Source organism: Pleurodeles waltl, chromosome 5 (assembly GCF_031143425.1).
Source record: "Pleurodeles waltl isolate 20211129_DDA chromosome 5, aPleWal1.hap1.20221129, whole genome shotgun sequence".
NCBI lineage: Eukaryota > Metazoa > Chordata > Amphibia > Caudata > Salamandridae > Pleurodeles > Pleurodeles waltl.
The window spans coordinates 890,388,348-890,413,729 of NC_090444.1; the positions used below are offsets into that span (position 1 = coordinate 890,388,348).

Below are 25,382 nucleotides of genomic sequence, written 5' to 3' on the forward strand. Positions count from 1 at the left end.
AGGCCGACCCAGAAACGTCCTCACCTTGAGCAACAAAAACTGCAGTCTCACTCTTCACCACTACCATCCAGCGACTGCCAGTGCTCAGGAATAACGAAGAAGCAGTCCCTTGCTTACCAAGTCTTCATGAAATTTCTAATGTTAGCTGCATCTACATCCTCCTCACTTCAGTGTTTGGATCTCCTCCCTCCAGCTAAGGGGATCAAGGAAACACACTTTCACTGTCTGGGGAAACTGTCCTTCTCCACCTTATGCCTTTCTTAGTCAGAGGCCTTCAAAATATACCCCACTGGCTTTAGGTCTCAGATTTGTGTGCACACAGTGTCCTATTACTGCACATGTGCTACATGCACACTTTATGTGCAAACACATGCTCTCAATACATACACACAGGATGGGAGCGCAAGGTTATGGGTAATGGAAATGTACACAAGAGGGCCAGTAGTCCACTCTCACTGACTCAGATAACGTATGGTCACAAGATCAGTCTCAAAATGCAGTAAGCTGCCACCACTACTTTGTGTGCCACACCCAAAACAGGAACAGTAGTCCTCGGTCCACTATGAGTCAATGCTTGCTGCGACTTCCAGGTTACATGATAGGTCTAGGACCTCATATTGCCAAAGGCAGACCCAGGACTCTGTGCATATACTAAATTAGCATGATGCCCGGGCTGAAATTAAAGTTAAGTTATAAGACACACTCAGTCGGGCACTTGAGCATGGGGGACACATGCCCCAAGGCCTAGAAAGTCATTAAAGGCAATGAGGTTCATTTTGTACCACTGTGAAATATTACATGGTGAACTATGGAGGCAGCACCAGTTATTTACTAAATCATGTCAGGCTGAGGCAATTTCAACTACCAGACCACACAAATTAAGGCACTCAACACATCATCCAACACTGTTCCAGCAAACATGAAGAACAGATAGCATCATGCATTGCAAGTGTCCACCAGCAGGCAATATGCAAACCTTCGTCAAAGTAGTCATGCCACGACATTACCGACCATTCCAGGCTGCATTTTCAATCCAGATCACGAACCAAAGCGGAGAGGCGGTGCTCAGGGACCTGTTCACTAAGGTGAGACTCCTTCCTCCTTCTCACTATTTGCTCTTGTGCTGATTTCTAGCCTTAATTCAAGGGTATAGATGCCTGAAATATCTCTTTAAAAAGTTGACATCTTTTCTAGATTTATGTGTAACCTTTTGCTCCAGTGCTCCAAACATCTGCACTGTGGTAGCTTCTACAGGGAGTGAAGCTCAGGGCCGAACAACCTCACAGGCTGACGGATTAACCAATAAGTTATATAGGGTGACCAAAGTACTGCGTTAAATTCTGCACTGCTGATGTGACATTTCTGTTGGGAATTCTCACATAGGGAGTATTTCAAGCATGTGAGTCTATTTGTAGATAACAACATTTGACAATTGTAGTTACAGAAAAATGACTTTTACTTTTGTGGCAATGTGAAAGGAGGACATCAGTGATGTGACATTAGGTAGTTAGTCTATTAACCATGCGTGTCGGTTAGAAGTATTATTGAGACATAGAATGAGGTGGCAGACTGTGGCCATTTGCTTTTTCGTTCTAATTTTACTGCTTTACAGGACCGTCATGACATTAATAAGTATGATAACTCTTCCCAACATTTAAGTGTTCATTACTATATTATCCAGTGAAGGTTCAGTCTTTGTGGTGGCAGAATGATATGCACATCGTTGAAAACCAGCTAGCATGTACTCAAAATGACGTGGCTATCCATTGTTGTACATTTTAGAACCTAGGGCTGCCTCTTGACAGTGAATGGTAATTATGCAATCAGTGCTCGGGACGCTCCTTTGCTGCACCGTGCTGAACGTGATTACCAGCATTCGTTAAGTTTCGTGAAAGATTTCCTCAGTGGCATAAAGTTTTACTTTCTAAGTGCCGTATGTTACTAGATAAACAAGACTGACTTAAAATTATTCTGAAATGGAGAGAGGGCTTTGTACGTTTAAGAAATATTTTAAAAGGGAAAAGAACGACGTCGTTAAAAATGAGCCTAGTTTGATGCATACTGCATTCTAAAGTAGCCTGATGAAGCCATTGGTGAAAGAGCTTGACGCTGTGCAGGTGCTAGACATGCAGCCTCCAAGCAGTGTGGATTGTTAGGAAGGAACTTTTCATTTTAAGTGAATAAAAAAATGTGTTTAAAGTTCTAAAGTGATGGGTGCCGTCATACTGGCTTACCTTGTAGATGTGGATTGTGCCTGATAATAAACATCGATAGAAAGATGCTTCCTAGATACGCGGAATGTTCTGTCCTACGGAGACCAAACAGCCCCATACTACATATAGGGCCTCATTACGACCCTGGCGGCTGGCGGTGTTCCGCCAGCTATTATGACTGTGGCGCAATAGCCACAGCCATACCGCCGGCCCCTCCGACATGTCGCCAGGCTTCCGCCTGGAGATTATGGGTCCCCGACCGCCAGCCTGGCCAAAGCGTGGAAAGGCTGGCGGTAAAGGGGACCTGGGGTGCCCCCAGGCATAGCCCCGTCGCACATTTCGCAATGGGTGCTATTGCACCCGCTGCACATCAGCATTGCCGCCGGCTCTATTACGAGCCGGCAGCAATGTTGATGTGACTTTTCCGCTGGGCCATCGGATGGTAACACTTTTACCGTCTGCTGGCCCAGTGGAAAGTCATAATAGGGAGCCAGGAATACCGCCGGCACTGGCGGTATTCTTGCTCCCGCAGCCTCGGCGGTCTTTTTAAAAGACCACCGAGGTTGTAATGAGGGCAATAGTCTGTTATTTGTACTACTCATGCTGTAAGACTAACCTGCCTGACTGTGGTTTTATGACCATTGAGCCTATGTGGTCTTCATCGTCCAGGCACCAACCACATTTGTCTTTGAAAGGCTCACAGGAGATGTGGTTGAGCCACACATACCAACTGTTCCCAAAAATAACTTGCCATGAACAAAAGTGTTAATTTAATTCCATGAGTCCAGTGCCTTCTTTGTAGTCTAAGGAATCCAATACAGGATAGTACACACTAAAAGAGAGAGTGTTTATCTCCACTGTCTCTAACTACATAGTAATATTCCGGGCCTTCAGGCAAGCTGCAGAGAAGACGACAAGCAGCTGTCCCAAAGAGTAAACACGCACGACACTAGTGTACATCCACCATTTGTTTGACTGTAAGACATTTGATATATACTAATGATAGTGCCTGGTGAGAACACTTTTGTAAATCGCCAAACCACGAGAATCATGGAGTTGGAGGAGAAAAATATGGGAACCATATAGGCAGTGCTTAATTTGTAAATAAAAACGTGCTGGTGCCTAGATCCCTCCACCTACGCACGCGGATGCTGCAATTAAATCTGCGAGCACGGAATACTGAGGCAGTGTAATCATGAAGCCATCACAGGCCTCTTCGCTCCATTTACAGGCATTCTCTGCCCCTACAGCTCACTCTGGCAGCTTTCTAATTTCTCCCATTGTGACGCTTTTTCGTTTTTCTCTTCCTGCGTCTTTCCCATGTGTATTTTTCTCTCAGTGAATGCTTGAGGCAGAGAACTAAGCGCCGGCCCTCAAAAATAAGTGGCGATGCTCCGCACGGAAAACAACAAGCACAAATTAAGCACTGCATATTGGCGACTGTGGGAGGATGGGCCAATGTCTTGTTTAACTACATTACAGTATGCCAGTGTATGATTTTTCGTTTGGTTTTTATTTTGCTGTGTTGCATTCATGTTGATAAAATTAAACAGAATTATTTAAAAAACGAGAATCTGTGACTAGAACTATGTAGGATACCCAAATTAACTTGTGTGTGGGTTTGTCTCTCCTATTGTTTCCAGTGTGCCCTTTACGTGGCCTGTCTGCAGCAGGCTGAGCAACACGCACAGAGATAGTTCGATGGCAGCTTGTGTTCTTCAGCAGCAAAAATTGTGTTAATATATTTATGTCTGAGACTGGATAACATTTCTGTCCAAACATTCTCAATGAAAAGTAGCTGCAGTCGTTGCCCATGTAAAGGACACTTGAAATCCTTCCACTGATAGAACTTTCTGTTTATTCTTCCAGATTCTTTCCAGTGGTCTGTGGCAGGAAGGAAAAGAAGATGAAGGGTTTTATGGATTCCTTTTCAAAGATATAAAAAAAGAAGTTGAAAGAGCATCCACAATAGTAAGCCTTTAGACTGTATACGATTCTGATTCTTTGACCTGTTTTTACACCGTATATGCTTATATTTGAGAATTTTCACCTGCTGCCTTCATTCCCCACCCTCCTGTATATCGTTTCAGTGAGAATTTTTTATATCTGTCCTCGGATTAGGAAACATTCATTATTACATCGTGGATGCTTCATGGGTTCATAGATTTCATAGGTTTACTCTTAACACGCGTTGAGGGTGTGTCGGCCACGCATTTTGAAAAATTTAAAATATCTCCAGTGACCCATGCCAGGGGAGGTTTTGTATTTAGAGCCAATACACGTTTGATTTGTATTTTATCAGCATATTTTTTGTTCTCCATTACATTCTGCCATGAATTCAGATAGTTCCTTATTATTTGGTGTACTTTAATGGCGCTTGTGCCATTTTAGGAGAATTATGTGCATATAACATACCAAAAGGGGACTAGGGTTTACCTTGCGTAATTGATTTGTGATTGGCCGAGACGGAACGAGGAGCATGCAGGCATCATGTCTTAGGAACCGAGTTTTCATTTCTCCCATTAGAATTCATGTTATGTTGTTTTCGTTGACCGCCCAATGCCACTAGTATAAGCCCAGTGCTTTCGAGAAAATAGGATTCTGAGGGAGACATTTCATGTGTTCGCTGTGCGGTCAATACCACTGCACAACTGGCTGATCCTCAATGAATCCTCATGCTCAAAGCAGGGTTTGGTGTTACACCCCGAGTGGGGCTGTAGTTGTTAATTGGATGGAGAAAACTGTAACTAGATTCAGATAAGCACCGTGAACGGATATAAAAGAACTTGTATAGTACTCGCTATTCTTGAAACCATACGCCCAAAACATTTATTTCGTGTGAAAGTAGGAACCAAAAAAAAGAAAACGAACAGTACGTTTAGCATAATGTATACCATTTTCATGTACATATGGTCTTTCTTCCAATCCATTGAGCCTCTAAACACTTGTCTTGGAAGAAGAATGCTACTTTCTTTTCCATCAGTGTTGCTGCCGGACGGGCATGGTCTGTTTATTAAACATTTGTATTAGTTAAAAAAAGCAAGTGGCAAGTAGGGCCGGGAGATCCTTTTTTTCGACCAGGCATTCTCCCTGTGGGCTGGAGCTCTTGGGTTCCGGTTTTGAAAGCCCAGGGTTGCCGCTGGTGTGTCTGTCACTTTCCCCAGCACTCCAAGGTTACTTGCAGAAGGCACTGGGAGTCTTCAAGGGAAAGAGAGGGAGGGTGAAGGTAGAGAAAAAGTGATAAGAAAGGGAAGAACAGAAAAGAGAGAAAATGGATGGATGTTTCATTTATCCACCATCTTGCTGAATTTACACTTCAAACTTTGCTGGTATAAACCATTTTTTCTGTCAGCATGGACCACTCCGTGTTGTCATGACTTCTTTTTTTTTTTTTTTTTTTGATCTGCCTGTTGCTCCACAGTTTGGTAATGCCTGTTTGGCGACAATGAGACAAATGGGAATGGGCATGTTCATTGTGTTTTTTACTTGCCAAAATTCAAAGTAAAAAAAAATATAACCTTATTTCGGCCGGATAGGCCATAAAAGCACACATAAACATACAAAACACCATTGCATAAATTACAGACTTGAACTTTCACACATAGTACTACTAAGACTACTACTACTAAAACACGCTAAATTAGGTCATAGCATTTAAAACACTACAAAATCCCTTTATCACATAAAAGTTCGATCTACACAGTTAAATACTATACAGTAAAATACAATAAGACATACACTAACTATAAAAATACACCATATAAAAACTACTGTATAAAATAGCTTTTGTCCCTCAACCTGGGGGATCGATCACCTCATTGTCTCTCAGCGATGTACCCACAGCGATTAAAAATCGACCCATCGTATGTCACATCAAAAAGTCTCATATACTTGCCAAATAGCCGGTCAAATATTTTGTTCAGAGCACACGTGACATCTGAGCCCTTTGTTACGATGGAGAGGCATGTTATAAAATTATAGCAGTCTAAGCAATGCACATGTGTAGTTGATTCGTGGAGGTGGTGTTGTCTAGAAAAATCTTGGAACTGGGTTGAAAAGCTGTAAGTTTCCTCAGGGAACGTCATTGTGCTCACTGGGATGCATATTTTACCATGACTTGCCCTATTTTCTAGATGGGAACATCTGTTGTCCAGACTAATGCTTAAAAATAAGGCATTAATCAACGTATCTATGGTTATCACTTTGTTTGATTAAGGTCTTAGAGGGATTTGAAGATGTTATGTTATGTTTTAGGTGACAGCATAACTTTCATTAGAAGGTGACAACTCATTGCCTCAAGTATTGTGTTCTGGTTGATTTTTGGCTTCTCCAGTCTTCAGAAAAAAACACATGGAGTAGGGTTTAATAGGCTTTTGGGCAAGAAATGTATGAGGGTGACCGCAATGGGAAATCATTCACATGCAGCGGACTGAAAAAAAAGAGGCTCCACAAAACCTGAGGGAAAGGGTCTGAATTTGGGATACGTTGCAGTCATTACTGGGTCAAGGTTATTTTAGGGGTAGTTGTCTCTTTAGGTCGAGCGTGCAAGCACTTTTCGTCCTGTTGTAAGTATTCTTTGGGCTTTTAACCACGCCCATCTCACTCCTATCACTTTCACGTGGGATTGCCTTTCAAAAATCCCTTGATGTTATTGGTAAATGCTTCACCTTTGTCTCGCCTTAGGTCGGTTTTATTACCGCCTGGCACACTGACCCTGTTACATGGATTATTGCATGATTGCCAGTATACTTCAGCGTGGGCAAACTATTTTTTTCTTTTGTCTCACCCGTTCGTGCCCCATGTTTTTTGTTAGAATTGCATTAGCCAGCCATCAACTCTGATAGTGGGGTGGTGAAAGTGGTATTCTTTTGGAATTAGCATGGCAGATTTAAATTAGGATGCTGAATGGCAACAATTTCATTTTTGGCCGCAGCTAGAGGAAGAAGGTAAATGGAAGTACTTTTGTTACATGCAAGGCCACTGGAGTTATAGGGCAGGAAAATACCAAATTACGAGGCAGGGTTGACCAGTTTATGTGGCAAGAAAAGTCCAGTTATGAATTTACAACACCAACAGCTCTAACTCAGTAAATGCAAGACCTATTGCATTGCAAATGCTTGTTTTAGTGTTTCTCCCTTGCCCATCTCCTCTGTTGTTTTTACCAACCCTGGCTGCTGCCACACTTCGTCATCAATTACTGCACCCTCCTATCATTCCTCCCCAGCCACCATTTCCTCCATTCTATGTCTTTTTTTTAATTATATTTCCCGCTCCAAATTGAAAACCTGCCGTTTTAGAGTGGTAAATTAAACAAAATGAGCACTGCATGATTACAAATCCCCTCATAGTGTTATGCTGAATATGTGTGCATACGTGATGAGACATACAAGCATATGTGTCATTGCATTTAAAAACATTTTTTTGCTGATGTTGTCCAGCATTGGCAACATGGAAATAACCTTTTTGTTTCTTTTTCGGCAGTGCTAAACAGCATTGACAGAAAGCATTGGCAACGCCAGTAGTTCGAAGATATGAGATATGTTGCCTTTGCCAGTGTTTATTACAACTCTCAGCTATGTTGGAACTAAAGTGTCCAGTCCATAACAAAACATCTGGAAATTGCTGGTAATGAGATGCAGTAAATCTTGGACTTCATACCATTACTTCCTCGGGGCAAACTGTGTTTAATCTGAAAAAGCATGTTACAGTGAATTACTTTAGATGTCACAGAGTAGATGCATCATCACCCAACGGGCTATTAAACGCACACAACTCAAATCCAGTGGCCTAGGCAGGAGGCGATGGCCATGTGATAGGGCATTATTAGAAGCACACCTGGACCACGTTAACCTTTGACATTAGTATCTGAAGAGAAGTCTGCTGTAATTAAGATGGATTTAGCCTTCGGTACAAATGGGCCCACCTTCTTGGCAGCCTGAAGAATGAGACTGGTCTGTTGATATTTTAGGAGCCTTGCTATGATTAACAGGGGGCTGATCATCTCCTCCCAGACTGCACTGACCAATAATTATATATAGTTGTAAATATTTTTTTATTTGGGGGTTTGAACAGTCAAAACATTCATAGCTCCATATCCCTCCCAGATGGCGCACACAGTGATCGAAGGCATGCGGCGTAGCTACAAATCCCATTCCCATAGGCAGAGTATACAGAAGAGCATTGAGTAGCAAAACAATCATAAAAACAGTTCAGCAATTCTCTCCCTTAAATATAGAGTGAGCATCAATTGTGGCTTTTGTTGGTCATAGTCTTATTGTGGCTTAAGCATCTACTTAACGTGCGATGGAAATGTTGTCAGGGCTGCACTGGCCAGTGGCTACTCTCTCTGCAGTCGCCATTGTTTCTATCTCTCTCTTCCACCTCATATGTGGTGATCTCTCTGGGGGCTTCCAGTGCTGTTCTATGTCCCTGTAGCAATACCGAGGCCAAGGTTGACAAACCTTTCTTCTACCTTGCTTGTCACCCGGCGGGTGTAAAGGTCCAACAGGCAGAGCTCAGCCATGTAAATGTCTCGCCTATCGAGTGTCTGCTCGAGCTCAGTGGTAACCAGCAACCAGAAGCAGGCGATCATTTGACAACTCCAGACGATGTGCACAAGACCTTCATTGGTTAGGGAACAACTGGAGCATCTGTCTGTTTGTGTTTGCATAATCACGTTCAGCCAACGGGGTGTGAGGTATGTCATGTGAAGGTAGTTTAACTGTGTATATTTGAACTTTGTGTTCCTGGTCAATGTATATGTGCGCTCTAGAATCTGCTCCCACTCCTTGTCCCTGAGTGGCCTACCCAAGGTATCTTCCCATCGGAACTGGATACCCGAAATGCCGTCAGGGGATGCAGCTATCATTGTCTTATTAGCCAGGAGATCAATCAGCGCACATTACCAAAAGTGAGCAGGGTCTGCAACATGTCCTTGTTCTTCGACTCAGCCCGGTGTCTCCCATCAAGTCCTGTAGTGCCCGCATCTCTGCCCCGTATGTCAGGAATTGTGCGCCCGCAGCCCACTGTCTGTTGCTAGATTGTCAGAGGCTTCTGAGGGTGGCTTCAGAGTAAGGTTCCCCGAGCATTTCCATCCCTGCCTCAGTACAACTACTCAAGTGACCAGCCATGAGGTATCTAACTCTTTGCATGGGTATCCCAACAGGCGTAGTGCTGGGTGGTACCATAGTTCTCTACTGTTCCTGCGCAACATTTAGTTCTCTTCCAGGGGATCCTCATCAATAGTCATAAACATTGGAATATTCCCGCCCTTGTGCGGGGACCCCGGAGCATATATAAATAAAATACATACATATTATCATGTGTAAAACAGCAATGCAGGCTATAATCATAAATAGGCTAAAATGCTTTATTTCTATGCAAGTTTTTTTTTTTTTTTTTATATTATAAAATCACAATAGATGATAAATATCTACCTAAGCCCCAAAAACTGGACTTAGGGAAGTAAACAGCAGTAAATATCAGAGAAAAATAGAAAAAAACCACATTGAAAAACAATGAAGCATTCTTAGCCAATAGGCTGCATGCAGGTTAACACAGGAGAACCATAAAAACTTTGGCACCGTGCCTTTAAGACCCTGAGCACCTCCAGTATCCCACCATGCCTCAGGGGTGAAGGGAAGGTGACAGTTGGTTCACAGTTAGGTCAGTTCTTTTTTCCGGCTTCTTCTGAGAGGATCCTGGAGCATTGAGCTCTCAGTTTTTCTGAGTTTTTCTTCAGAAAAATCCTTAAAAATAGTGTTTTTCCTATTTACTCGACAGATAACATCTTTTGTCTGAGTTTGGAAGTCTTTTTTGACAGAAAATGCCATCTCTTTTTGTAAAATGTCCTTCTTGTGGGAAGAAGAAAGCCCAGTCAGACCCACACTCTCTGTGTATTGTCTGCCTGCCACAGAGTCACTGTCCTGACACCTGCAAGTATTGTAAGAACATGTCAAGGAGGACTCTCAAAGACAGAGAGAAGATCAGGCTACATGGGCTTCAGGAGAGGAAAAAGTCAACATCCTCTTCACTTCCCAGACCTACAGCAGAAGGAATGGCCCGATCGACGTCGACAGGTAGGATTGTACCTGTTTGTTCTCCATCGACGTCATCGGCACCACCGTCTCACCGGCATAGATCGCCGTCGACGGCGACCAGACCGACGTCGAGGGACAAAACGTCGAAGCATGGACACAGGGGTACATCTCCGTCGACGGCAGGCCGCCGTTCGGCGTCGAGCCATCTCCGGCGCTCCCGTTCGCCGTCGAGAACGTCTCACCCCTTGGCGTCGAAGGACACGACACCAAAAACACCTCGACGGCATGAACATCCGCCGTCGACCACTCGCCACTCAACGTCGAGACACACGACGGCGAGTAGGTCCAGGTCCCGCGATAGGCGATCGGCGTCAAGACACTCGACGGCAAGACCTCCGACGTCAAGACCTTCGACGTCGAGAACAGATCAGCCATCGCAACCTTCGACGTCGAGGATGCAATCGACGTCGACACAACCTTCAGCTGTGTCACAGGCAGTAGAGCCAGCGGACAAAGCTCCCTCACCGGTGGTCTCTATAAGGAGTGCATCATCCCATTCCAGAGCATCGGGGCATGTTTCTCCCATCACTCTATCACCCAGATGGTTAGAGAGCCTGAATAGACCGGCAGCATCCCCGGATTCACAATACTCTAGGATGTATTCTCCTACTGCCTCATTACCGAGAACGCCATCGCCTACAGCTAGAGCAGGACGGGCTCGTTCTGCTTCTCGTCAGCCGACCACAAGACCTGCACACTCTGCTACAGCCTCTCGGAGCAGGTCCCGTTCCCGAAGGAGAACCAGGTCACGAACACCACGCAGAAGATCACCTTCTTGGTCTTCTTCAGGATCGTCTGTTGGGCGCTACTCCCCCACACTCACAGATTCTCCACCTGCTAGGATTTCCCCGGTGGATGATATCACCACTTTTAATGAGGTTCTTCTAAGGGGAGCGCAGAAGCTAAATATTGAGGTACCGGAGCCGGCCACCTCATCCTCAGTTATCTTTGAGACCCTACAACACAGATCAGTCTCGAGAAAACTGCTGCCACTAGTACCGGGTTTGCTGCAACCGACTATGGACACTTTTCTGTCTCCAGCCACTCTCAAGTCTGCCCCGGCTAGGATTCAAAAGAAATACAAAGCTCCGGAACAAGATCCTTTATTCCTGCGGAAGGATCCGCCACCGGACTCTGTGATCTTAGCCGCAGCCAGAAAAACACACTCTGTGGCATCATCTTCCACAGTCCCCCCGGATAAGGAGAGCAGACACCTAGACTCTCTGGGGAGAAAGATGTGCGGTACGGCGGCATCTGCTATGAAGGTCTCCAGCGCCTCAGCACTTCTGGGCAGATATGACCGCTCTCTGTGGGACTCACTCCACAGATTTACAGAAAAGTTGCCCAGGGAAGATAGACAGGACTTCCAGGAAATCTTGCAGGAAGGGGGCCTAGTATCTAACCAGGTCATCAGCGCGGCGGCGGACGGGGCGGATTTGGCTGCGCATGGGTATGCGCACGGAATCTGCGCTAGGAGGTCTTCCTGGCTACGGCTCACGGGTCTGAAACAGGAAGCACAGCAGCGCATTTTGAACCTCCCATTCAGCGGGAGTTCGTTGTTCGGTACCCACGCGGATGAAGAGATGGCCCGAATGAAAACGGAAGTCGACACGATGAGGGCAGTGGGCCTGGAACGTAAAAAAGACTTCAGGCGGAGGTACAGGCCGTATGACAGACGACCATTCCAGCAGAGGGTTCAAACCCCTCACTGGTCTCAGAGGCCACAACAACGACAGGGACGTCCCCTGTTTCAGGCACGTAGACCCACAAGAGACAGAGGGTCAAGTAGACCTCAACAGTCTACAGCAAAGACACCATCAAAGCAATGAGGCATTGCTTCCCTCAGCACTGTGCACCACTCCGGTGGGGGGAAGTGTTACGCATCATCTTCGCGAGTGGCACTCAATCACAAAAGACAAATGGGTGCTCAATATTGTCGAACATGGCTATTCTCTCCTTTTCAAAAAACCTCCTCCACACTTGCCGCCAGCAAGGTGTTTTCCTTCTCATCTCAGCCTGCTACGCAAGGAAGTTCTCGCACTCCTACAAAAGAAAGCTGTAGAAAAGGTTCCTCCGGCACAAAAAGGAAAAGGGGTGTACTCCCGTTACTTTCTGGTGGCGAAAAAAGGTCAACAGGGCCTCTTCAGACCAATTCTGGACTTACGGCTCCTGAACAAGTACATAAGAAAACAAAAGTTCAGGATGCTAGCCCTTCACCAGATTGTCCCGCAACTGCATCAGGGAGACTGGATGTGCTCCATCGACCTACAGGATGCATATTTTCACATCCCAATAGCAACCAAACATCGGAAATTTTTACGTTTCCAGATAGCGTCACAGCACTACCAATTCAGAGTCCTTCCATTCGGCCTGAAGTCTGCACCCCGAGTCTTTTCAAAATGTGTAGCAGTGGTAGCGGCACACCTTCGAAGACAAAAAATATTCGTCTACCCCTACCTGGACGACTGGCTAGTGAAGGCCTCATCTCCGGATCAGGCGAGAAAACATCGAGATATCGTTCTAAGAACTTTCGAGTCTCTAGGTCTTCAAATCAACCACGACAAGTCAACCTTGATTCCAACACAAAACCTCCACTACCTGGGAGCGATACTAAACACAGAGCTCCAAAGAGTGTATCCTTCGGAGGAACGACTTTTATCAATCCACAGGAAGTGTCAACATCTATTAACAGCCGATGCACCTACAGCTCGTCAGGTGACATCGCTTCTGGGCTCCATGGCTTCATGCATCTTCATTGTCCCGAATGCCAGGCTACGCATGAGGCCCCTTCAGGAGGCATTAGAGAACAATTGGAGCCAAAAGACTGGTCACTGGGAGGACAGAGTTCGACTACCAGCAGTGGCTTTTCAATCACTACAATGGTGGATGCACAGACCTCACCTGTCGATAGGTTCTCCGTTTCACCAGACAATTCCAGTCGACACTCTGGTAACGGATGCGTCTCTTCAGGGTTGGGGTGCTCATCTGGGTTCCTTCCAAGCTCAGGGTCTGTGGTCCGACAAGGAAAAGAACTATCACATAAATCTACTGGAACTCAGAGCAGTCCATCTGGCTCTCAAATCTTTCTCTCCATTGGTTCAGGGGAAATCTATCCTAATTCAGACAGACAATACAACCACAATGTATTACCTGAACAAACAGGGGGGAACAAGATCACTACCTCTGTCTCGAGAATCCCAAACGATATGGCATTGGCTCCTGGCCAGGGGAATGTCTATCACAGCGGTACACCTGCCAGGTCAGCAAAACGTAGAGGCAGATTTCCTGAGCAGACATCTGGAAGACGCGCACGACTGGGTGCTACACGACGAAGTCGTCGAGGACATCTTCGGTCAATGGGGTCGACCTCAGTTGGATCTCTTTGCAGACGAAACAAACAAGAAATGCCCAGACTTCGCATCCAGGTTCTGCCGTCCGGGATCTCAAGGGAATGCCCTGTTGATCAACTGGTCAGGGACATTTCTCTACGCCTTTCCACCGATTCCCCTCATACCGGCAGTAATCAACAAATTTTACAACTCCAGAACCAGAATGATTCTGATAGCGCCACAATGGCCCCGCCAATTCTGGTACACGGACCTACTCAACTTATCGGAAAGACCTCACAGGAGGTTGCCGTGCAGACCGGATCTCCTGAGCAGAATGGAAGGCAGAATCCTACATCCCAACCTTCCCTCTCTGAGCTTGACAGCATGGCTCCTGAATTCCTACAGTATGGGCACCTAGGGCTCTCACAGGAGTGCATGAGCATCTTGAAAGAGTCAAAACGACCTTCCACGCGGCGTTCTTACGCTTTTAAGTGGAAGAGATTTTACATCTGGTGCTCTCAACAAGGTATAAATCCCATACGAGCTCAGGAGGACGTCATACTATCCTATTTACTTCATCTGGCGAAGTCTGGTCTGCAGGTATCTTCTATTAAGGTTCATTTGTCTGCAATTACAGCGTATCGTAAGTCGCCTTCTCAGGAATCCTTCTTTACGATACCTGTAGTCAAGGATTTTTTAGAAGGCTTGAAAAAGGTTTTTCCTCCCATTCGGAGACCTTCTCCTCCATGGGAACTGAATGTAGTCCTGTCAAAACTTATGGGCCCTCCTTTTGAACCTATCCACAAGGCCTCTTTACAGCACCTTACGTGGAAGACGGCTTTTTTGGTGGCCATTACTTCAGCGAGGAGGGTCAGCGAAATTCAGGCTCTGTCTTGCAGAGAACCGTACACGGTTTTTCACGATAATAGAGTGGTTCTGCGAACTCACCCATCTTTCCTTCCGAAGGTGGTGTCAGAATTCCATATCAATCAGACTATATCTTTACCGACTTTCTTTCCCAATCCGGAGACTCCGGCTGAGAAAGCATTGCATTCTTTAGACTTAAAAAGAGTGCTGAAATTCTATTTGGACAAAACAAAACCGATTAGACATTCTAACCATTTGTTTCTGAATTATGGTCATTTAAGAACAGGAGAGGCAGCGTCTAAACGAACGATATCAAGATGGATTGTGTCTTGTATTGTTAACACTTACCAACTGGCTAATAAGCAATTACTGGCTAGGCCAAAAGCGCATTCCACAAGGGGAAAAGCGGCTACTGCTGCCCTCCTTAACAATGTACCAATTTCCGAGATTTGTAAGGCTGCTACATGGAAGTCTGTGCATACCTTTACTAAGCATTACTGTTTAGACTCGGATGCAAGAGCGGATGCCCAGGTGGGGCAGGCCTCTCTTAGAAATCTATTTGCATGAATATGTATTCTTTCCTGCACTTCTTTCGGACAGTCCGCAGAGTTTAGGGATGGGCTTGCTAATCTATTCAATGTTTATGACTATTGATGAGGATCCCCTGGAAGAGAAGGATTAGTTACTTACCTGTAAATCCTAGTTCTCTTCCAGGGGTATCCTCATCAAAGTCATAAACAACCCACCCTCCTCCCCGGACTTAAGTCTCCTAGAAGTGCAGGACAGATTATCTTTCTGATCAGTTACACAGATTGTCACCGTAAAAAAGTACTGACCTAACTGTGAACCAACTGTCACCTTCCCTTCACCCCTGAGGCATGGTGGGATACTGGAGGTGCTCAGGGTCTTAAAGGCACGGTGCCAAAGTTTTTATGGTTCTCCTGTGTTAACCTGCATGCAGCCTATTGGCTAAGAATGCTTCATTGTTTTTCAATGTGGTTTTTTTCTATTTTTCTCTGATATTTACTGCTGTTTACTTCCCTAAGTCCAGTTTTTGGGGCTTAGGTAGATATTTATCATCTATTGTGATTTTATAATATAAAAAAAAAAAAAAAAAAAAAAAAAAAAAAAACTTGCATAGAAATAAAGCATTTTAGCCTATTTATGATTATAGCCTGCATTGCTGTTTTACACATGATAATATGTATGTATTTTATTTATATATGCTCCGGGGTCCCCGCACAAGGGCGGGAATATTCCAATGTTTATGACTTTGATGAGGATACCCCTGGAAGAGAACTAGGATTTACAGGTAAGTAACTAATCCTTCCAGTATTGCAGGCTAATAGCCAGAAGCATAGGCTTCTGAGCGGGGCTAAGTGTGGCTCCCATCAGGAGCACTACCAAGGTTCCCTCCTTGACCTGTTCACTACTCTCGCTCATTTCTTTGGTGTCTCGGCCCGTGAGTCAATACGCAAGCCACTGTAATTGCCTGTCTCAGCAGTACAGTTCAGAATCGTGCATGCCAAGGCCACCGTACTGTGTTGGGCGTTGAAGGATACACAGCGCTACCCTATGCCTCTTTCTTTCCCAGATCAGCTCTCAGAGTGAAATATGACGGTACTTGAACCATTTCTGTGGGTCGGGAAGTTTGCAAAGAAATAGAGGACTCTGGGCAGTACACTCATTTTAGTCAGGGTAATCCTGGCCATAGTCGGCAGCTTCAGAGTACACCACAATGCCACACTGCTGTGCATGGCCCTCAGGGACCTCCCCCCAAGTTGTCCTTCAGCATATCTCGGTCTGCGTAGTAGACCCTAACTCCCAGATATTTAAGAACCCTTGGTTCCCATCTGACCCCCACGTGGCCTTATGGCGGTTTGGGGGGGATGCTGATGTTCTCGGAACACTGGAAAGGCACCACTTTTCTGACAGTTCATGCACAGGCCTAAGACTCTCCCCTGCTCCTTAAAGTGGTCCATGCTCCACGGCACCACCCGCCTCTCTAAGGTAAAGCAACATATCATCTGCATATAGGGAGACTATGAGCTCTCCTCCCTAAGCTGAATACCCGGGTCTGGACCCTCATTCCGGAGTGTGATGACCAAGGGCTCCACCACCAGTGCAAACATCAGAGAGAGGGGACACTCCTTCCTGGTCCCCTTGTGGAACATAAATGACTCTGAGATAAACTGGGACCATCTGCACCCTTTCCCGCATGCCTGGGTACAGCAAAGCAACTATGTCCCATCTCTGGCCCAAGTTCATCTTGTGTATGACGGCCCTCAGATATCCCCACCTTAGGGTCTCAAATTCTTTACATATGTTGACTGATAACACAATTGCATCCGGGTATTGGGAGTGTAACATTTCTTCCAAGACCCCTTACAATCTCCAGATGTTATAGGAGTTATTATACTGGGAGGTAAAATCTTTTTGATTGGCTGTACAAGGTGTTGTATGTGGGGTAGCAGGTAATTAGCTAGAACTTTGATCAGGATCTTGTAATCAGTGTTCAGCATTGAGAGTGATCAGTAGGTCACCACATCGAGTGTCACCTCCTGGCTTAGGCACAGACACAATGAGGGACTCTATGGTGGTGGATGGGAGAGAACAGCTGTCCAGCACCCCAACGTAGAGCTCCACCAGTTTAGGGGCCAGGATAGACACTTAGGCCATCTGTCCCCTGCGATTTTCACTTGCAATCTTCCTGATGGCTGCTTGTACTTTGGGTTCCGTTACTGGTTTCCCCAGTGCCTCTCCATCAGCCTAGGTCAGTCGTGTTAGAGCTGCTCATTCCAAGAAATCCTCAATCACTCCGGGTCACCATCCAGCTCCCTGTAGTGCAGGGTAAATACTTCTTGGTTCTCCTGCTGAGCATAGACTGGCGCACCTGCTGGTCTCTCAATGCAGTTGAGATGGCAGCCTCTCTTGACTGATTAAACCAACTAGGAGAGCAGTCTGTCTGCCTTTAGGGTCTAAGTTATCCACGTATTCTGGTCGATCAGATTATGGTAGAACATTGTACAGCCCTGGTATTCCATGTGTGTGATTTGGCCTTTAATTCCCAGGGACCATATGATTCGGCCAGACGGACATGTTGGTCGTCCACCTCAGATTAGTAGGAGTATTTCCTTCTCGTCTCGTTCCTGGTCCTCCAGCTGATCACCCAGATCTCAGTGTCGCAACCATTCGCAAGCCTCTTCGGCAGTACATATGGTTGGGGAGGCCGCTAGCAGGGGGTCGACCTGTATAGGTCTGTCACACCGTTATAGTCCTCTCATATGATCATTGGGGTCCCTACATCTAGGGACAATAGAGGGGCCAGAGATTCCAGGAACTGGGCCTGCCCTGTATTTGGGATATAGATGCTGCCCAGTGTCAGCTGTACACCGTTAAGTCGATCCTGCAGGAACACACATCTGCCTTCCTAATTAGTGTTAACCCTGGTGGCTCAAATGATGTCCCAGGCTGCATCTTTATCAGCGCTCCTCTTGCGAAGGACAAGTATCTTGCGGCGTGCAGCTGCCCCTTCCAGTGCCTTTTCAGTTTAATTATTCCCCCTCATGGAAGAATCCCAGGCTGCAAGAGACAGCTGGGCAGGAGGCCCTTTCGGAGCTCTCAAGGAATAATGGCGACCTTCAAGGACGGCTAGTTTGCTTTGACGTGTATGACAGGCCCTTTGAAATTCTAGGTGTTTTTCAAAGCTTAGGTTAAGGAAGTGAGGATCATGCCTTTCAAAACACACCATGCCTTTGTTTTTGGCCTTCTTGGAGATCCCAAAGATGCAGGTGTTATGTCTTAAACAGTCTTCCAGTGCTGGTACTTTCCATTAAAGGACCCAAATATGTTGTTCTCAGTTAGGTAACTGGGTATGTTGCTTTTCCAGTTCATCTAGCCTCCTATATGTTATGTCAAGACACTTTTGCAAGACTAGTAAGGTCACCATACATTTACTTTACTTTTGAGAACAAATCAGTCAGCTTGGAGTCTGTCTTGGACAAAGTAGAACCATGTGCAGTGATTCAATTCATTATGGTATCTAGTGCCACCTTTGATATGTCTGTGGGGTTTGTTTCTGCTTTGTTTCTCCAAGAAAAGCAGCTGGAAAAGCTGGGCACATTGTGGACATGGAGCACACCCAGTCATTACATTACAGCCAGCCCTAGTACTGAGGGACAGAAGGTCTCTCAGGGACCAAAATGCAGAAATGGGCCTCCAATAGAGGAACTACACTGCAGGCCTGTAGAGTCACAAACAGCCATAAACAAGGACATCTTGGTGGTGATATTATGAGGTATGATTGAGAGCAATGATTGTGAGTTGAGGAGTGGAGTGAGTCTCCTGCTATTCAGTGGAGCCTCCGGATGAGCCACAAAAGTGGATTTCAGGTTAGATCACCACAGTACCCAGCACATTACTTATCAGGTGTTGGAAATGGCCCTTTCTGCAGGGATATCCCCAAGCTTTTTGTCTTTCTCTTCCTATTTTTCTGACCTTCTTGTTATTGGCTTTAGGGCTCTGGGCACTTTACCACTGCTAATCAGTGCTAAAGTGCATGTGCGCCCCCCCCTAAAACTTATATAATCAGTGGCGGCTCCTCTGCTATGATGGAGGAGCAGCTCCCCCTGCTAGCAGCAGCAGCAACAACCTTTTACAATAAAACAATAATAAACTATATTTATTGTTTCATTGTAAAAGGGGTAGGGCCATGGGGGAGTGCACAGCACAACCCCCCCAGTGCACAAGTGTGTTTGGCCAGCCGTCTCTGGCTGTCCAAACACACATGCACACTGGGCTCTCTCCAACCTGGCACTGTGTAGTGCCGGGTTGGAGACAACAGGCAAAGGCTCCCACTTTGCCTCTGAGCGCCCTGGCTGGGCGCTCCGTCCAATCCTAATATTGCTTTCATGCTTCAAAAGCACTGTTAGGATTGGCCGTAGGGCAGGCTGGGAGCTTGTGCCCGACAGTTAAGCCAGAGGAGCGGCATGGTGCGGTATCATAAGGTACTTTTTTTTTTTTTTTTTATCTTAATGATCTGCTTTGTAACACCCCCATCCCTCCCCCGCTCGCCACGTGCGCCCCTTTACCGTAGGGCACCATGTTATGGGGTATAATTGGCTTACATCTGTTTGGCTTATTTAATTTACCTGTAAGTCCCTTGTAAAGTGGTATACCATATACCTAGGACCTGTAAACTAAATGCTACTCGTGGACCTGCAGCTTCTGTTGCACCACCCACAGAAGTAGCCTTTCAAACTTATCTCAGGCCTGCCACTGAGCACCTGCGTGCGCAGTTTACTGCCATATTGACTTGACAAGGCAAACTACTTGTCAAGGCCTAAAGTCCTTTTTTGCTATTCCTTTGGCACCCCTAAGGTAGGCCATAGATTGCTCTATACGCAGGGTGCTGTGTATGTAAAAGGTAGGACATATATTTTTGTCCTAATAGTGACAGTCTATTTCGTGTTTCACTACTTCGAGTGCTGCTCCTCTCAAATGTTTGCATTGGGAATTCCCTTATATATGTCTAAGTGGTAATTTCTGCTCTGTAAGGTAGTGTGGGCATGTTTGATATGTTTGGAATGGTAGTGAGAAATCCTGCTTACTGGTGTACATGGATTTTACATTACTCTTTCAGAAATTCCACTTTCAGAAAGTGTGCATTTCTCTGTGCATATAACTCTGGTGCTTAGCAGCCTGACTCCAATCCACATCTGTGGAAGAGCGAGAGTTCCACTTTGTGCATACTCTCCAGATAGCTATCAATCAGGGTGGGCTAGGTGTGACAGGGATACATCTGTATTCATCTACATAGTGATGGTCTTCCTGGGCTGGGAGGTGCAGAGGGCGTTCACACTTTACACTTGCCCTAACACAAAGGGCGTGTTTACCCCCTACTGATGTCTGGAGCCAGAGTAGGGGAAGAGGGAAACTTCTGGAACTGGTCAGACCTTGCTGGAAACTTCTTCCACCTTCTACAAGCAGGGCAGCAGGTTATAAGTATAGTGGCTCTGACCCCATGCTTTTCAGAGCACTTGTTGAACCAGGACTGAACCTGTGTCAGAAGGACTGCTAGACTGCCCAAAATACTCAGCTGGATTGCTCTTCTGTTATTGCCCTGCTTACTCGCTGCTGCTTGGTGGCATAAAAGACTTGCTGGATAGCTTTTTTTTCTTGTTGCCCTGCAGCTAGCCGCTCTCTGACTTGGACTTCATTGGCCCTGTGCTTTAGCTAGGAGGAACCGCCACTACTTGTTCTGGTGAGCTGACCTACTGCACCTTTAGTGCCCCCATCCAAGTGTTCTCCCAGGGCTTGGTGGCCTGCCCTGTGTCTTTCCCATTAGCACGTGGGAAACGCTGACTTCAGCGCCTTGCCTGCCGTCCCCAAAACAGTGCATGGTGAGCGCTCATTTACCCCAGAGTACGCGAGAAGTGCCTTATTCCTTGGGAGCGCTTTCTTTTCCTCCCAGTGTGTGCTGCATCTTCACAGGTGCCGGCAAGGAGAATCCAGCGCCTGCACTGATAATTTTCTGTGCATTCCCAAGGCCTCTGCAGTGGCCCCTGAAGTGGTTCCCTCTCACTTGAAGACGCGTTGCCCCAGTAACTAAGGGTAGACAGGAGACCAGGGATTCATCGCCATTTCTGCCCACCTCCCACAGAGCACAACAATGCCTTGGCAGCCCGCTCCTCACTCTTAGAAGGTATTGGTGCCCAGACCCGACAGGGAGCACATGGAAGAACGATATGGTGACCCCGACCCGCAAGGTTGTTCTTAGCTATACCGTGCGTCTGTTGATAGTGATTTTCCTGCTTCCCCCAATCAACGTGCCTTTCCTGCCCGCTGCTCACGTGCCTGACCAGGTGCTTGCCCTGTCCTGGGGCTGGTATGAAGTGAAGAGCTGCACCAGTGTAAGTTGGTACTCCACATTTACATGGGCTGTGGCCTCTGTGAACAATCTGCACGTAAGGTCTGAGGGGGATGTCCCACCGTCAGCTACTGTGGACCTCCCCTTCATTCCTCCCCTTACTCATCGCCTGGGGGACCTTGCCACGCTTCTGCCCGGGGAAACAACTCTCCAGGGAGGATCCTGACTGCTGCGTCAGGCCGCTAGATACTCTACGGCCGAAGGGAAATTCACCGTATAGACCGTAATAAGAGCACAGGTTCCCCAGCGCGCCATCATTTTCCAGGATATGATTGTCCCGATTACGGCCCAATGCCTGAGGTGGCATCTGCACTAGTCACAGACATAGCATTAGAGGTGACATGGTGACTATCCTGTGTATGAGTACCCCTCATGCCTCGCAGTGTTGTGATGCAGGGAATTGTGTCATATTGATGTCCTTCGATGGACTGGACAACTACGATGATAAATGTGGGTCCAGGTGATGATGGGTTTGTGCTGATTTTGTTTCTGCTTACGATGCTTATGGTGACCTTTGATGATTCATGTGTTTCCATTCATTATCTGCTGCATTTTAGGCTCTCATTATTCAATGTAGTATGTCGTTTTATGCCTTGCATTGTGAGCATGACGAGAAATATATAGTGTGACTGCGTAATATGCACAATAATGGTGTTTTCTGTGCAACATACAAGTCTATCTCTTACTTCACTCATCGTGATGTTTGACAGTTGCCTAGTTGGCAAAGTCATTATTGGTTCATGTCATGTTGGTCTATGTTGAGATGCAATACAGTTACCTATTTTCATATAATCACATGTGGAGTCTCTTTTGCAATATATTTATTGTGTCACTGGTGTGAGTGTGTTGGGAAAACTTGGGAAAGCTTTACACATTGCCCCTGGAAAATACGCCTGAATACTCTGAGCCAAGCTACTGGGGATGAGCACAGGTTATCTGGCTTGCCCTGACTAGACTGGTGGCTTCTGCCTAGCTGAGGCACCTACCCTAGCCAACCAAAAACCCTGTTTCTAACACTGGGTAGTGTAGCAGTTGTTAATACTAGGCCAACCAGTGGGTATTTCTCTCAGGGCAGGGCTTTATTCCCTTTAAGTAGTTTCAGAGCATAGGATTAGTGCTCTTCTCCAGTGACTCCAGCAACAGCAGACACAAGTCATATTGCAGAGCTAGGGCAAGCTCCTTACCTTAAACAAAAAAGTATTGTACTCTCCACTCAAATCTGAATACCTTACATGAATATCTTAGGGCATTAATTATTATTCTGCAATTGTCTGACAACTCTTGGGACCTCCGTGGGCTATTCCCAGGGGACAGTTCTAATTGGTACTTTCACTGTAAGGGACAAAAGTCTCTGTTTTACTGCAGGTTCTAGGGTGGGTGTTGGGCTGCTGACTTAGCCTCTGCCAATAAGATTAATCGCTCCTCTCTAAGGATGACTTATCACAACTTAAGTGTTTTTCCCATCCTTTCTTTTCTTTTCCGATGTCAGTCTTGTTTGTGCAAGCTATGCCTGTGGGTGTCTGGACCTGTGGGGGCAGTGCTGCTCTGTGCGGGAGCACGATCAGCAGATTCTTCTTGGTGAGGATAGCATCGTCTCTCCCCCACACTCTAACATGGTTGAGGTCCATGACTATTGCACGCTTGGGTGAGGCAGGCGGTTGCAGCACCTGGAGCTTGTTCATGGTGTTAGACACCGACGGTTCTTACTAATTGGGTTCTTTCATGGGACAAATCACAAACCCACCACATAAAAAATCTATCTGCACATTCAGTGTTGCACCGGTGAATACGTAGAGCTCTGTGAAGTCCTCTCTGTTGATGGAGGGCATCTTTCGGCACCTAGTATCTTTGCATATGGAACAGCGGGTTTCTGTGTGGTTTATTTAGTACTTCTTCACCCTTGATTTATTCCTAAGATAGTGTTGTGTATGGAATTTCATGCAATCTAAGGGGCATATTTCTAAGTCCTTAGCGTCACATTAGAGAATATTTTTTTTACGCTAATGTGTCCCTATGAGGATAAAATCCTTGCACCATATTCACGAAGTGCTGCAATGCATGCATTGCGCCGCTTTGTAGCCCTTTGCATTACGTTATGCCTGTGAAAGGCATAATGTATGCAAAGGGGCCGTTCCCCATTAGGGGGCCTGAAAAAATGGCGCAAAGAAATCTAACAGATTGTTATGACGAGAGGACCTCTCCTGAATAGTAAGCGTTGTAACAGCTTCAAGATAGCCATAGCACCTTAGACCCATATGTAGAAGGAGGCGAAGCACTTGTACGTAACGTTCTAATTCAGCCTGCTACACAATGGGGTTTAAGTCTAGGCAACAAAGATTGATATTTAAGGAAAATAACTGGAACTGGTAAACAGTCACCAACTATATTTCAGACCAAGCAAGTTTGTATTGACAGAATATAAAACATCTAGTTGCCTTTGCATGATATGACACGCCGTGTAAGTTAATCAATGAAGCTTTTAAAATTCCTCCTAGGCAGTTCGCAAATGTAATGCTGACTTCGAGTCATGCGGACACAAATTGTGACCTCCCTGCTGGCATTTATAGCTGAGTTGCATCTATGGCTGACATCTTGGAACAAAAACGAAGCCAAATATCACTATAGTGGGATCAAACAAATCCTTGTTCTGTGTCGCTCAAATCTGGACCACATCAGAAGGTGTATTAACACCAGGCCAAATGTATTCATAAGACTCCACTGCACAGTTGTTAGCCTTTGTTGCCATATCCCTAAAGATCTTGAGCTGGAATTCTCACACGTTTGCATTAGAATGCTATCAAGAACAAGGCACCCAAAAGTTCATTATGATTCACTTTTCAAAAGGTTAAAAAGTTCAGAGAACAGAGGAGAGATTTCTAACCCAGGGATTGGCCAGAGCCCATCCGAAATGACAACAAAATATGACATTCTTATCTGACCTGAGCCTCCAAGGAGGAGGTGCAAGGGCGGTGCTGAGCTGCATTTGGCAGACACAAGTGTAAAAAGGCAGGGGGCATGCTGCAGTGTATGACCTTGTAGGCCTGGCTGCAAAAGAGTTAAACCCTGGTGCATTGATACTGGCTAGTTATAGGCCATATTTACAGCCTGTGTGATACTTTGTGTGCTAGAAGACCACTTCAAGCATAATCAGGGTCCTACTGTTGGGAACTCATTGATGCACACATTAGTAAATAGATAACAGGCACAGTAAGGCCTCTTTTGACCTCCAAAATCTGTTGGCAGGAAAGGATGTGTTGAAGGTAGCTTAACCATGCACCTCAAAACGGCAGGAGCAGGGTACAGAAGAAGAAGACTACACAACTTGCTGCTGGAGATGAAAGGCAGCCTTCAATCAATCAAGGGAAGACTGAATCGCTTATGCTACACTTAGACCACATGGAGGAGCAGCCTCATAAGCAAGGTGCTTGCCTAAACAGAGCTAGGTAAAGAATTTAGAACATCAAGGATGGGTCGCAGAAAATTCTCTCTAGATGGAAAAGGTGCTTGAAATAACAATGATAAATAGACCCGAGCCCTTACCTGTCAAGTCATTAAGGGGCATATTTATAAGCCCCTAGAGCCACTGGAGCGTCACTTTACGTGACGGTCCAGTGGCAGTATGCCCTGCACCGTATTTACAAGGTGGCATTAAGCCACTTTTTGTGGCTGAACACCACCTTGTAAATACGGTGCCTTCACACGCAGTACTTTGCGTGAAAGGGGTGTGGAAAGGGTGTTGCTGTGGGCATGCCACAGTAACACCCATTGTATTTTGGCATTGCTCCAGATTAACGTGTTTTCGTAAACCTGAGGCAGCGCCAAAATCTAACACCACCCCAGGGGTGGCGTTAGAGTGGCATAACGAGGAGGAATACTTTGATTCCTCCTTGTTTATGCATTTTGTATTTGTGCTGCAGTCTGCAGCACTCATAGAAAGAGCAAAATG

General features: G+C 45.9%; 1 protein-coding gene across 5 annotated transcripts in view; it reads left to right on the forward strand.

The window, feature by feature from the left end:
• The window catches only part of LOC138296130 (PHD finger protein 7-like), a 1,092,052-nt gene that overhangs the window by 572,716 nt on the left and 493,954 nt on the right, over nt 1-25,382 (forward strand). For all 5 annotated transcript variants that reach the window (XM_069234996.1, XM_069234998.1, XM_069235000.1 and 2 more), the window contains one exon: nt 4,083-4,184. In XM_069234996.1, coding sequence (XP_069091097.1) covers nt 4,083-4,184 — 102 coding nt within the window. The remainder of the gene's footprint in view (nt 1-4,082; nt 4,185-25,382) is intronic.